The sequence below is a fragment of the Vicugna pacos genome, chromosome 7 (genome assembly GCF_048564905.1).
Source record: "Vicugna pacos chromosome 7, VicPac4, whole genome shotgun sequence".
Lineage (NCBI taxonomy): Eukaryota > Metazoa > Chordata > Mammalia > Artiodactyla > Camelidae > Vicugna > Vicugna pacos.
This window is the reverse complement of record NC_132993.1, coordinates 74,910,861-74,925,804: the sequence shown is the minus strand read 5'-3', so window position 1 is coordinate 74,925,804 and position 14,944 is coordinate 74,910,861. Positions and strand designations below refer to the sequence as shown.

General features: G+C 40.4%; 1 protein-coding gene across 3 annotated transcripts in view; it reads left to right on the top strand.

The window, feature by feature from the left end:
- Nucleotides 1-14,944, top strand: part of SLC26A5 (solute carrier family 26 member 5) — a 52,386-nt gene that overhangs the window by 33,295 nt on the left and 4,147 nt on the right. For all 3 annotated transcript variants that reach the window (XM_072965175.1, XM_072965176.1, XM_072965177.1), the window contains 11 exons: nt 1,006-1,153; nt 2,187-2,300; nt 3,093-3,170; nt 3,849-3,944; nt 4,146-4,252; nt 8,440-8,509; nt 9,580-9,672; nt 10,384-10,491; nt 11,165-11,365; nt 11,970-12,024; nt 13,264-13,472. In XM_072965175.1, the coding sequence (XP_072821276.1) occupies nt 1,006-1,153; nt 2,187-2,300; nt 3,093-3,170; nt 3,849-3,944; nt 4,146-4,252; nt 8,440-8,509; nt 9,580-9,672; nt 10,384-10,491; nt 11,165-11,365; nt 11,970-12,024; nt 13,264-13,448 (1,255 nt within the window). In that variant the 3' untranslated portion in view covers nt 13,449-13,472. The remainder of the gene's footprint in view (nt 1-1,005; nt 1,154-2,186; nt 2,301-3,092; nt 3,171-3,848; nt 3,945-4,145; nt 4,253-8,439; nt 8,510-9,579; nt 9,673-10,383; nt 10,492-11,164; nt 11,366-11,969; nt 12,025-13,263; nt 13,473-14,944) is intronic.

Sequence of the window (14,944 nt, the reverse complement as noted above, 5' to 3'; positions counted from 1 at the left end):
GTCACTGGGATAAGACACAGTGTGAGAAATAGGTGTGGAGAGGCGGGTTCTCCATGGTTTTTGTTGTGCTTAGTAGACAAGCTGTTTGACCTTGGGCAAGTTGCTTGACCCCGCAGTGCCTCATTTTCCTCACCTGTGAAATGGGGGATTATCGTGGTCCTGAGCTCACAGTGCGTTGGAGATGGATAAGCCCAGGATCGGGCACAGAGGAAGCACCTAATAAACAATTGTAATTGTAAAAGTAATAATATTGTGCGTCAGTTAATGTTGTTATTATTATTTAGACCAGTGCCTTGAACTGGAGCAGGTGCGTTTGAAGACCTCTGTTGCCCCTCCCCCCGTACCATTCTAGGCAATACCTATTCTGTTCTTTTAGGACAAAGGTGCCAAACTACAGGAATGCACCACAACAATTAGGTTCCCTAATGGGGAGCTCCAGGAGCTGCACTTTTGGGCCCTCCAGATTCCCAGGTGAGACTCAAGGAGTATAATCTGGTGCTGCTCCTTTTTCATGTCAGAAACTCACTTAAGGGATCCAGGGAAGAAGCAGAGTCCTTACATCAGGTAGCAGGGAGAGCACTGAGTACCCATGTCACTGGGTAGTAATTCTCCACTGAGATAGCCCTGGTCCAGCGCCCTCCTCACCTCGGTCTTTGGTCTGAGTGTCCTGTGTCATCTGAGCTCTTCTCTGACCTTCTCTTCTTCCTGCTCTCAGTCTTACTTACACCTGCCACAGGGCTGCCGGAGGTGTGAGGTTACTCCTTTTCTAAATAAATCGCCATGTGATCTCTGCTGATAACCCCTCGGATAGAAAGCCTGCACTCTGGGGCTGGGGCCTGGAAGGAACCTCTGTGTGTCAAGGAGGGACCTACTTTTTGCTGAACAGATATCCAGGCATTGGTCACCTCATTTGCAAATAATGCTTCCCAAAAATGCTCCCGTCTAGTTGCACATGTTCTTCCAGTGGTCACAATGCCCAGGGTTAAAGTCAGCTTCCCTTTCCAGGCTGCTGCCTCCAGCCAATCCGGACACCAGCCTCTTCCACCTCGTGTACGTGGATGCCATCGCCATAGCCATCGTTGGATTTTCAGTGACCATCTCGATGGCCAAGACTCTGGCAAATAAACATGGCTATCAGGTTGACGGCAATCAGGTAAAAGTCATTAATTTCCTGCACATATTTCATAGTACGATCATGCTCTACTGTGGAAGGCAAAAGAACTGGATCTATCTTGGTAGAAAAAAATTTAGTTTGATGATGGATGTATTTGAAGCATGTATTTATTCATCACTTCAGTTTTTTCATGGTTTATGTGCATTACATGATCTGAGCACTGAGGTGCGGCATCCTACCTCACCTCATCAGCAGGGGTCCAGCTAGAGAGGTGAAATCTCTAATCTAAGGCTTACAGTTTGCCATACTCTTCTAGGTGCCATCCCTATTTGTACAGCTCACAGCTTGAGAATTGAATGTTTTTCCAGAACCATTTTTACATCACAGGAAGCCTTCACTTTTTTCATTGAACTTTGAGTTAATGACTCATCGCTCAAACTCCGTAATATATTCTTTGCCACCTTCTTATATAAGATAGCTGCAGGTAAAGTATTTAATCTGAACATGACAAGCTGTCATTGTGGCATGGTTACATCTACTTTAGCATGCTGTGTATGTCTCAGAGGAGACTAATGCTCCGTATTCATTCGAGACAGTGATCCAACTAGAAAGACTGGAGGTTGCCCTGAGATCAGGACTCACTCACTGGTCCCGAGAGGACTCACTCACTGGTCCTGAGAGGACCAGGCAATGATGAGCAAGAGCCTAGGCATCTAAAAGATGCCAGTAGTTCTACCCACCAATAACTTTCTCTTAAATAACAAAAATATCTTGTCACTTTTGCTGCAGTTTTCTTTAAAAAAAAATTGTGTAGAGAGTGTGTTTGAGAAAGAGGGGGCTGGGTGGTGAGTGCAGCATTTATCCCCAACACAATTAAGATTCAAAGTGTTTTTCTCCCACTTTAGATTATGCAGTAATTCCTGTTTTGATCTTGTGCTACACAAATTCTTTTATCTGAAAAGAGAATGAAGAGACAGCCTGTGCTACTGAAAATATACATTATATGGGCCATCAGGTCTGTCTTCCTGAAAAATGACTGGTCTCTTTTGTGCTTTGTTTCCACATGGAAAAGGAGCTCATTGCCCTGGGACTGTGCAATTCCATTGGCTCACTCTTCCAGACTTTTTCAATTTCATGCTCCTTGTCTCGAAGCCTTGTCCAGGAGGGAACTGGCGGGAAGACACAGGTATGTATGCAGCTGGTTGCTAAGGACCGGTGATTTGGGTATACACTTTAATCTCTTGATTCTATTCTGCCTGAAGACCGACACTCCAGTGAGCTGTATATGAATCAGAGAAAGGCTTGATTGGTTGAAGAAAATCACAAAGAACTGAATCTACAGGAAAGGGGTATATTCTCCAGTCAAATCGAAAAATTACTCAACACTCCCTGCTACCAGTAAACCTCAAAGTTCAGACATAGGATGTTGTCATGACACCCTGAGAGTGAGTACCAGCAGGATACCAGCACCGTCCAGTAGCAGTTTCTGCAGTGATGGAAATGTTCAATATTTGCACTGTCCAATATGGCAGCCGCTAGCCACATGTGACTCTTGGGCATTTGAAACGTGACTAGTGCAACCAAGACCTGAATTTTAGATTTTATTTAATTTTACTTTTTAAAAAAAAATTTAAATAGCCACATGAGGCTAGTGGCTCCCCAACTGGACAGCAAAATCTTGTCTGAACTCTTCTGGCCCTTGTGGATCTTGGGTCAGTAACCAGACATCTCCTTTCTCCCACCCCTGGGAAGGGCATTGCAGTCAGAGTATTTAAGCATTTCAGCTTCTGTTTAAAAGCTCTAAGAAGAACTAAAACCTCAGGGAGTGGGAAGGAGTTACAGATTTATGTGATGGTTTGGATGAATTATGCAAAGCCGTATCTTACCACGGTGATTATCAAAAGACTAAGACCAGCCTGTGTCCCACCTCCTGTTCAGCTCTCCTGAACGTCCCTTCCATGTGTCTTCTTTCATCCAGCTTGCAGGTTGTTTGGCCTCGCTAATGATTCTGCTGGTGATATTAGCCACTGGATTCCTCTTTGAATCATTACCCCAGGTGTGTAGCTTGGACTTGGTGTGAGGTTTTACTGCGGGTGGAGATTATGCTCTGTTTCTTTGTTTATTTTTGTGGTTGTCTCTGGGTTTTTACTGTAACCCCAGCAAAGTGGTATGAGAAACGGTCAAGTCTCAGATCAATATCCTACTGCACAATCTGCCAGCACCTGGGACCTAGGGAAAGCCATCTCAGTATCTCTGGTTCTCAGTTTCCTTACCTGCAAAGTGAGGGGTTTGGACTGGCTAATCTCCAAGGTCCCTTCTCTCTTTGAACTTCTGTGACTTTATACTTACATTAAAAATTTGAGATGACCTACACTCATGAGACATTTGTTTACTGATGCACTGAATCTAGTAGAGCTCAGGAACCATACAGAGCAGAGAAAAGTCATACTGTAGGAAAACCAGAGGTGAAATCATTCCTTGAGTACCGAGTTAACTCTGAACCTCTTGACCACCAAGCAGGTTTCCTACTAGGATATAAGCCTGGTTTTCCAAGGCCCATTTTAACTAACCGGGTCCTGAAAAGTCAGGTGTACTTGGCTCTAGATGTACCATCACTGCCGCGTAGGAAGTGAGTGGGGAGAGGACGTGGGGAGGGCAGCAGGACAGTGAGGAGCCAGCAGAGGGAGTCTTTGGACACAGGAGGAGAGGCATGCGTGGATGTGCTGTGTTTCAGGCTGTGCTGTCGGCCATTGTGATCGTCAACCTGAAAGGAATGTTTATGCAATTCTCAGATCTCCCCTTTTTCTGGAGAACCAGCAAAATAGAGCTGGTAAGTAACAAACGTGATCGTCAGCTGACTATGTCATAGCAACAAATGAGTTGTTGCTAATAAAAACATGAGAAAGATAAGTTACTGTTATATGCAGTATCCAGTTAGGCAAGGTTAGGTACTCTGTACGTATGTGTGTGTGTGTAACTCTTAGAACATTGTCCATGTGGTTCTACATAAAGCTCTGTGTCTTTTGTTTAGACCATCTGGCTTACCACTTTTGTTTCCTCCCTGTTCCTGGGATTGGACTATGGTTTGATTACGGCTGTGATCATTGCGCTGCTGACCGTGATTTACAGAACACAGAGGTGAGTGCACAGTTGGGTGGGGATTTGTGTTCTGCCTGAGATCATAGCACTGACTTTAAAGTAGACCAAGGCTGACCTGGTCAAAGTAAGCTCTTTGGTTACTCCCTATCAGCATGAGAGGGAGCTGAGGACTTGTGGGACCTGTTGACTAAATAACCAAAATGCCAAATAAAAAAACTCAGTATGCAGAGGAGGGTATATAGCTCAGTGGTAGAGTGCTTGCTTAGCATGCATGAGGTCCTGGGTTCAATCCCCAGTACCTCCATAAAAAAAAAAAAACTCAATATGATGTTGCCAGATGCTCTACTATATCACAGTTTGTAATTCCATCAGTTATTTTCCTCAAAGAACCTGATTTCTGTCATGGTTCCTGCCATTCAAGCCACAGTGGGTCCCTGGCTTATTTACCCTCATTAGAATGAACTGTGAGTTCTTGCAGTTTGCTTTGGCACCAGTGCTGACATGAGTTTTGCTGACATGGAGCCGACTCTGACTCCAAGTGATCATGTGCGAGGCTTCAGTTGTCCTTTCCTTTACCCTGAGCCATTACCTCCTGTCATCTCTTCTTCTAGTAGGAAGCTGAGCCTCCTGGGGAAGGTATAAAATAACTTTTTAAAAAATACTGTGTTCATGATAAATAAATATATCACTATAAAGACCGCAAAGGAAACACTATGTTTCTATAGTAATAGCCTGACTTTAGGGAGGGTAGAGCTCAGTGGTAGAGTGCCTGCTTAGCATGCACGACATCTTGGGTTCAATCGCCAGTACCTCCACTAAGAAATAAATAAGTAAATAAAACCTAATTACCCACCCCCACCAGAATAAAAATGAATAAATAAAATAAAAATAGAAAATAGAAAAGCATCACTCAGAAAATATGTAGCATAACCATTGTATAGGAAGAATTGACTGAAATGTAAAAAAAAAAAAAAACAGCCTGACTTTAGAGGCTTGAACCCTGGGTTCAACACCTAGCTGCACCCTCTGTAAGCTCTGTGATTTTATGTGACCTCTTGGAACTTCAGTCTCTGCCTCTGTAAAATGGGACTAACACTTGCTGCCTCAGAGAGTCACAGTAAGGTTCAAATGAGACTAATGATCATGAAATGCTTAGCACAGGGACTGATACACACTGTGCACCCAACAAATTTAACACGAGGGAACTGGAAAGGCAGTTAGTCTAATTTTTGCCTATAGTTGCAAATCATGTGATAGTTCTTTTTTTTTTAACATTTTTTACTGATTTATACTCATTTTACAATGTTGTGTCAAATTCCAGTGATGTGATAGTTCTTAAAGTTTTGAATGTGATATGTTGAAAGGCTGCTGGATGGAGATGTTAACCTTTATCTGCAGAACAGTGCTTCCCACTCTTCAGAGCAGGAAATGAGCATTTTCCTTGTCAAAAATGACCTAGAGAGAAATATTGACAACATGTGGAATCTAAGCTCAAGAATTAGGGGAGAGGGCATAGCTCAGTGGTAGAGCACATGCTTACCATGCACAGGGTCCTAGGTTCAATCCCCAGTACCTCCATTAAAAAAAAAAAAGTAAATAAATATACCTAATTACCTACCCCTCTTCAAAAAAGAAATAAAATGAAAATAAATAAATAAATCTATTAAGCTCAAGAATTATACTATTTTTAATAACGAACTCTACACTGTTGCCCATTTTTATGTTAAAAAAAGTTCCCCTCGTTTTTATAAAGAACATTATTAGTACATGCAAGAGTTCATTATCTCAGAGCTTTGGTGAACATCATGCTTTTAAAATATCTATAGTCTTTAACAAGCCATGGTAGAGAATTTGAGGGGTTTTTTTCCACTTTTTTTTTTTAAACCAAATAGAATTTTGTGATTTCTTACCATAAATTTTAAAGTTAGGCAGGGTTCTTTTTCTTCTGCTCTACTTCTTTTTCTCTGCCAAATAATTAATTAAAGCTTATTTTTTATGTCCTGTCCCTTGGTGGTGACTGTGCTGGATCCTTGTAGGTTAGAGTCTGGGGAACCAGCACCCGGGCTTCTTGTTTATTTTCACTGCTTCTTTCCTTGTAATTAGGACACACTGTCCAGAGGAGGCTGGTGCTTCACTGGCTTTGCTCGTCTTCCCAACTCCCAGGTTCCCTCCAAACCCACACGGTTGAGGGACAATCAGTTCATCAGTAAACAGTCCTTGATGCCTCCTCCATGCAGGCGCTGTGGGTAACACTGTAAAGGTGACAGAAATTCAGCTTATGCTCCCAAAGTGGGGAAAATATATTACAATGTTAAGATAATTATAATCTTAATTGGACAGATTTTTTTGCGGGACTGCTGTGTTCCCAAGGAGGTGCTAGACTCTAGGGACATTGCTGTAAAGACTGGTCCTTTGCATTCTCCTGAGGATGACAGGACCTGATGATGATGAGATGATGCTATCATGATAATGAAATAGTGGTGGCACTGAGTGATTGTAGTTAGTTATGTGCCTGGCTCTGTGCAGAGATCCGCCCTCCATGTCACTTCTTCTTTCCATCCCAGTGACTGTTAGCATCCCTGTTTCACAGATAGGGAAACTGAGGCCTAGACTGATGGAGTAACTTACCCAAGGTCACACAGTAAGCATAGGCAGTGACTCAAATACGAGTTTTTGTGAATCTGGAGGCTAACTCTTAATCAGCGTTTTATAATCCATCTTCAAGAAATTAAAATACACAGTTAGCAGTGCTTCAGTAGGTATAAGCAAGGCACAAGTGGTAATAAGCATAAGAGAAGCCCAAGTAAAACCCCATCAGAGTTCATCAAAAGAGACTTTCTTGCTCCTGGGGTGATTTGGAAAGAAACAAGGAGTATTTAGACCTGAGGAAATGGGGCTGAAGTGTACTCCAGGAGGTCAGGACGGCCTTTTCCCCATCTGCCTGTTGAAACCCTCATACTTTGAGACCACACTCCCCCAGCCAAAAAGATCTCACCTTCCCTGGTGCCCCCACCGCCACACCATGGTTGTCCAGCACCTCGTATCTCCCAGTTACTTGTGGACTCCTGTGGTCCGTGTGTCTACCACCTCCCTTCCCCCGCCCCCCGGCACTAGATTGTAACATGTGGACAGTATTTTTAGTCTCTTTAGAAGGTTTTCTCATAATCAAGGACTCAACTGAGCCTTTTATCTACAACATCAGTCATTGCTATTTGTTGACAGACGTCACTAGACTGCTCACCTTGATAGTGGAGGCGAGCCCTGGAGTCCAGGACCATCCACTGTGTGTGTTCTCTGGAGTCTCGTCGAGGGAATCCTCCAGAATAAACAGCTGACGTTCGTGCTATAGATTCTAACTCACAAGGCACTTGCACCTATACACTGAGAGGCCCCAGGGCAGAGTAGCAAGACCATGGATTGTTGAAGCAAAGACCTGGAGCCATATTCTGGCTCTGCTAAGCTCGCTGACCTTGAACAACTCACCTAACCCCACTGGGCCTCAGTTACTCATCTGCACGATGGCAGAAATAAGGCCAGTGGGATTTTCATGCAGTATAATAAGGTAATACCAAGTGCTTAAGAAGTAGCACTTGTCATCATTACAGTGTCTAATTTGAGCCAGACTGTCCTATAAAAGGAGTTAGCAATTTGTGCTCTCAAAAAATAATGTTTAAAATCTATTCACACCAAACTTAAGAATACTCTGCTGATTTGAGAATTTTGTTTTCTCCCAACACCTTCCGTTGACTACTGCCCCTCCATGATTTCAAGACTCTTATTAGAGACAAAATGAAAATCTCCCCTCCTACTTTAGAATTAGAGCAGGAATACAACTCTACCTGCTGAGGGACATGAAGATGACTTACACATGTCCCTGGCATGGCTTGAAGTTGGCACAGTTCATTTTTGTCCCATCTTTAAATACCTGAGTCTTGTGTCCTGACCAGATGGTGTGTGTGGTATGGGTCAGGTGTGTGGGATGTGTGATCTGTGTGGTCTGAGGTGTATGTACTGTGTGTGTCTGTTGGGTATGTATGAGGGGGGGTGAGGGTGTAAGGCTTGTAATGGCACGGGGAATGTGAGTTACGTGGAGCCCTTCTGAAAATGCACCATAAAAGGACTGAGTATCCCTGAATTCACTAGCAAACCCACGCAGGACATGTAAATGTGCAGAACCTCATGTTTCTGTCAGCAGGATGGTATTTTAACACTCACTCTGTCTTCAGCCCGAGCTACAAAGTCCTTGGACAGCTTCCTGACACTGATGTGTATATTGACATAGATGCCTATGAGGAGGTAGGATCTTTTTCTGTCATTTTAAACAGTTGTAAGCGTGTGATGTGATTGGCTAAGTAAGTAGGACAAAGTGGGTGGGGTGAAGAGGAGGGAGGGGCAGTGGTCAAAGCAGACAGCCTGAACTTAGTTTATTGTCTGGATTCTGTTTTGTAGTTTATACTATACATCAGTTACTCAGCCTCCTCATGTTAATTTTTCTTCTTTTTAAAATGAGGATAAGTATATATTCTTGTGCTTAACATATATACTTACAAAATATTGAGACTGTGAGGATGGTCTGTATGTGCGTAATTTTCTTGTGATGAATTTAAACTGATGGAAAAATACTAATATTAACCATGTAAAATGTAGCTGGTGGGGCTATGAAATTCTCCTGCTTTGTTTTTTTTCCTGCTTTGATTTCTAATGATTGAAATTATGGCTTAAAATATCCTTGATTTTGAATGTTATTTCCTTATGTGGAATCTTTTACGGAGTCTTCTGAAACTAGCTTTGTTTTTGCTTTATGCTTGGGAAGATAAATGCTCAGCCTCACTAAAAGATACTAAGAAATTAGACTGGTGTGAGGTGTGATCTTTTTTCCTTCTTTCCAAAGAATTATGTGCTGGATTACTTGTTTCCAAACTACATTCTAGAATTCCATGAGTCTTCTTGGTAAAATTTTCACTGTTTCATGTGGGGCCTCCTGCCTACATTTCTGTATGTGAATCAACCAGTATAAACCTTTGTTCACTTTGCCTGCTTCTCACAGTCTGAGTGGCAGCCTCCTTTCTCCTATCCATTTCTCTCTTTTTCTTTTTAATATTTTTCAGTTTCTTCTTTGTATTTTATGGTAAAAAATGAAACAGACTTTTAAAAGAAGTGGAGGACGTTCATTTTTAAAGGCTTTTCTCTCTGCTGCTTCCTCCAGAGCATGACTAGGTCAGTGAGAGTGACGTTATTTTATCTAAACACTGTCTGGGGCTCTTAGCAACTTCCTAATGAATGTTCAGGTTGGAGGAGGGAGGCAATTGAAGTTTTGATTCTGAAATAGTCTCGCGTGTTTGATTCACTAACATTTTATTTCTCAGGTGAAGGAAATTCCTGGAATAAAAATATTCCAAATAAATGCCTCAATTTATTATGCAAATAGTGACTTGTACAGCAATGCATTAAAAAGAAAGGTGAGTCACAAGAAATCAAAAGTGATTATTTCTGAGGAGGAAGTCTGTGGGTTGATAGGCATATGAGGGTCACTTAAATGTCTTAGTGTACCTTTTATACTATTTCATTCTCTTCCTCTATTTTTTTTTAATTGTGGTAAAGTATACACAACTTAAAATGTATCATTTTAATCATTTGCAACTGTACAGTTCAGTGGATGGAATTAAGTCCATTCACATTGTTCTGCAACCTGCATTACTACTCATTCTCTTTTGTCATGTGCATATAGTAACCTTTTAAAAAATATTTAAGAAAAAAAGGGAAAAAATAATTTTGTGTTTCTTATTCTTAGGATCACATGGGTTCCTTTGGTCACGATTAGACTCAACCCCGCATGGCTTACTATATAGGAAAACCTCCCAATCAACCCATAGAGTCTCTTAAATATAAGAATCTGAGAAATCTAAGTTTGAAAAACACTACTTTAAAATTCTTTTCAGTACTTAGCTTCTGGTTATGTTGAATCAAGACCAAGAATAAGAAAGGTTACTAATGTTCTTTTACTGAGGGAGTAACCCCGTTTGGGGCATCTGAGAGAAAGATAAAGCAAAGGTTGGGGTGATAACCTGGCATAGAAAACAGTCAAAAGGGAAGATTGGAAGATGAATTGCATTTGGGTGGTTTCCTGGAAGCCAAGAAGTGATTTTTGCGTATATTGCTCTTCTGTAAAGACTGGAGTGAACCCAGCCTTCATAATGGGAGCAAGAAGAAAGGCCATGAAGAAGTATGCTAAGGAAGTTGGAAACGCCAACATGGCCAACGCAACCGTCATCAAAGTGGTGAGCGATGCCTTCACTGTAACTTTCCCGTGTCTCTTGACCTGTAGCCCCGCCCCCCTCTTATTCATGATTGAAGTTTTAACACAGCAGGAAGTCCCTAAAGTAGGAAAGCTTAGAAACAAGCTAAATATCCATCCTATATTAAACATACATGATATGGTCGGATATGAGAATGCTTCTGAAATAAGTAGTGATATGAGCCCAGGAAAACATGATTTTAAAAAATAAAAATCACACACTACCTTAATTAATTTTACCATTTTACCATTATTACTTTGCTGAGATTCATCCAGCTGATAGTAAAAAAAAACAAAAAAAAACCCAAAGACAGGTTTTTGCCGTTCAAGCTTCTGGTAACTGATCTGTTATGTTGAAATCAAGGGAAATATTTTAGAAGTTAGGGGAAAATGGATATGATAATGAAGGAGAGTAGATTTCATTGGACCTCAAAAAATTTTTAAAAAAAGGAGGAATAAAATAGCTAAAATTGAATCTTGTGTATATTCCTTTTTTGTCATGTTAATAGGCTGAGATATAGCAATTACTTTGGAAGCAATGTGGTATAATCAGAAGCTTCAGAATATAAGGACTAATTTTTCCCTTATAAATCTTTCTCAGAACCAAAATGTGAGTTGTTCATAGAATTCTGGATTTGGTTTGACTTTTGACGTAGGATGCGGAAGTAGACGGAACAGATGGAACCAAGCCTGAGGAAGAGGAGGACGAAATAAAATATCCCCCAGTAGTCATCAAGAACACATTTCCTGAGGAACTGCAGAGATTTATGCCCCCGGGGGATAACGTCCACACCATCATTCTGGATTTTACACAAGTCAATTTTATCGATTCCGTTGGTGTAAAAACTGTGGCAGGGGTAAGCATCATCTTTAACAAATCACATAACATCTCTGTGACCAGTGTCGCCGTTAGTAAAATCAGAGAAGTGAGTAAACTAGGGTCCCTTTTCAACCGTTAAAATTCTTGTTGTTGTTTTTCAACTTTTATTGCAGAAAATATCAAAAATATACTAGACTGAAGAGCATAGTGTAATGAACCCCAGTGTAACTACCACTCAGCTTCAGCGAGTATCATTTCACAGTCAGTCTTGTTTCATTGGTCCCCCTCAGCCACTTTCCCCTTCTCTGACTTTGAAGCACATCCTGGTCATCACATCATCTGTAAATATTTCAGTACCTATCTCTTCCAAGAAGATTCTTCTAAAAATCATTACCATGATACCTTCATTACACCTGAATAAAATTAACAAGAATTCTTTGATGTTCCAAATTTTCATTGAGATGTAAAAATCAAATGAAATGTTAAATTATTTTAAAATGATTAGCTCAAAACTGCATAATGATTGAAGCAAAGTAGCTCAAGTGAATGAAGAGCATCTTGTATCACTAAATACATGTTGGTAGAAAGAAACTTGCAGTCACAGTCAAGAGAAACTAAACTTTATTTCAACATTATTACAGATTGTAAAAGAATATGGAGATGTCGGTATTTATGTGTATTTAGCAGGATGCAGTGGTGAGTACATTTTTAGAATGGGGAGAAGTTTTAACATTTCAATTTTCTTTTTTTTTTAATAACTGTGTTTGGAAATATTTCCCCTTAATTTTAGTTTTTGGTGAAAATGAGAATTATTCTTATGAAAATCACTCTAAAGCAAGCTTTGAAATCAGCCACTTACAGGCACTCACATCACTGGGTTACTTGTGCCCAGCCCACTGCCCTGGAGTTGGAGGAAAGGAGCAAAGGAGATAATAAACCGTGGTTCAGGGCTGGTATATGTTTTAGTGATTATTTACTTGATGGCTGTCATAAACATAGTTATAGAAAATCATTTAGGTTTTTCCATACAATGCCTGCTGTTTTTGTTTCATATTACATTTTGGTGAAAACAGTGCTTGAAAATGGAATCCACAGAAAGATACCACTTCTCACCTACCAGGATGGCAAACATTAAAAATGTCAGGCAGCAGGCTCTGCTGACTTAGCGTAGGGGAATAGGCAGTCTCGAGCACTGCTCGTGGGAGTGCACAATGGAACAGCCTCCATGGAAGGGAGACCAGCATTTCTTTCAAAATTACAAATGCACTTACCTTTAACTCAGCAAATCCAGCAATGTGCTTTCACACATTCAAAACAACACATGTATGTGGTTAGTCAACATAGTACCATCTATAAAAACAAAAGACTAGAGAAAATTTTAAGTGTAAAACAAGAAGGACCAGTTAAATAAACTAGGGTACATCTACACCATGGAATATACCACATAGTGGTAAAAAAGTTAAGTCAAAAAATTACATTTTAAAAATTTGAGACTAATGTACACATATATTATGCTCTCTTGGGTAATAACAAGTAGAAAATAAGAATATATATTTGTATTTACTTACATTTGCATAAAGAAATACTGAAAGAATCCACAAGAAAATAAAAGTAGCTTCCCTGACTTGGGGAGTGATGTCCCAGGGATGGGTATTGGGACTTTTTATTCTATCATTTAAAAAAAATTTTTTTAAATTATTTTTAGGGGGGAGATCATTAGGTTTACTTATTTTTTTTTTTTGGAGGAGGCACTGGGGATTGAACCCAGGACTTGTGTATGCTAAGCATGAGCTCTACCACTGAGCTATATACCCTGTCCCTATTTTATCATTTTAGTATTTAAACTATATGAAAGGGTTACTCAGTTTGTTTGTTTTTTTAATGTTTAAGAGTGATGCCCATAGTGTGGACTGATTTTCCTTTCTTCTTTTATAGCACAAGTTGTGAATGACCTCAGTCGAAATCGATTTTTTGAAAATCCCGCCTTACTGGAGCTGCTGTTCCACAGCATCCACGACGCGGTCTTGGGCAGCCAAGTGCGAGAGGCGCTGGCAGAACAGGAGGCCTTGGCTGCTCCTCCCCCAGAGGACAACGAGCCCAATGCCACTCCCGAGGCGTAGATGAGGCGCTCAGCCTGGGATCGGGTAGGAGCCTCTCAAGAAGTTACTAACCTACTAACCCACACACTTAAAACTAGACACTAGATGGTCCCCCCTAAGGATAAATCATAGTAGTCAGGCTTAATTTGGAGGGTGAATGACGCATCACAAGATGTATCTTACTTTTTTTTTTCTTCAGTTGACTATTTCAAAGATATTAGCTCTTGCCCACCTTTATTGTGTATTTCTGTTACTTTTTAGTATTTTCTTTGTAATCCAAGCACTTAGGAATTGATTTCCTTAGAGTACTTTACCTGCAGATCAGAGATGCTGCCACCAGATGGGTGATACTGCTTTGCTTTTGTATTTCTTGGTCTATGGACGTTCTGTAATCAGTTAGCTCACAGAGGGGGCAAACCCACGATTCTCTAAAAGCTCTTTTAAAATAACCACGTATTGTTATAGAAGCAATGTAAGTAGATAGCAGAAGATTAGAAAAGACAGACAAGCAAAAATAAGAAAAACAAATTACATGGCCACCACTAAGAGCTTATTGCTAACACCTTCATGCATATCCTTCCAGATCTTTTTCTGTTATATATATTTACATCTTTTAAACAAAATAAGATCGTACTCTACATAGTGTTCTGTAACCTGTTTCTTTCAGTCAACAATATCTGCTTTCTCATTCTAGAGCGTGTTTATTTCAGACCATATTCAAATTTCCCTAATTGTCCTCGCATTTCTAGTTGATTTGTCTAAATTTTAGTGTTCATTCTGTGGCCTTACACTACACTTGTTCCCCGAAGTCACATAAATCTGTCTTAATCTAGCACTGACCCTTTTTTGATGACACTGACTTGTTAAAGGGAGTTGGGCAGTTGTCCTGTAGAATCCCAGCATGTCCACTGCTTTTTCAAGGTGTTATTTAGCTTGTCCCTTTATTTCCTGAACTACCTGTAATCTAGAAGTTACATCTAACTAAAGGCTTTGCAGATTTGAGTAAAACATTTTTGCTAGAATATATCACAGATGAGACACAAGCCTGAAATCACATCACAGCAGAAAACAGAAGTAATATCTAGTTCACCTACCAGTAACAGTGCTGAGATAGTGACAACCAATCCCCCAGTTACATTTTGTCCTTTGTGACTAGTGAGTTGTCTGTATGGTGTTCCTTTCGCATTGAATGAAGGTCCAGTTCCCCATTAACCATTCACCCAGGGGTTTTAACAGCTGGTGATAATCCTTGCCTAAATCAGAAATTGTGAGCTTTCTGTATTTTTTTCCCAATTCTCTCATTTCTTTTGCATTAATTAGTTAGTGTTTCTATGTAAACTATAGCTTTCCTGCCTTAGCTTGAGCTATTTGGTCACCTTTAAATACAGTTCTTACTGTAAAGGCAGGTTAAATGTTTGTTTGTTTGTTTGTTTAATTACCGACTTTAAGGAGTTGATTTAATAGAAGGTGACAAATTAGGTTCTTTTAGATTTCTTTTTGTTGTGATTATAGGCTCA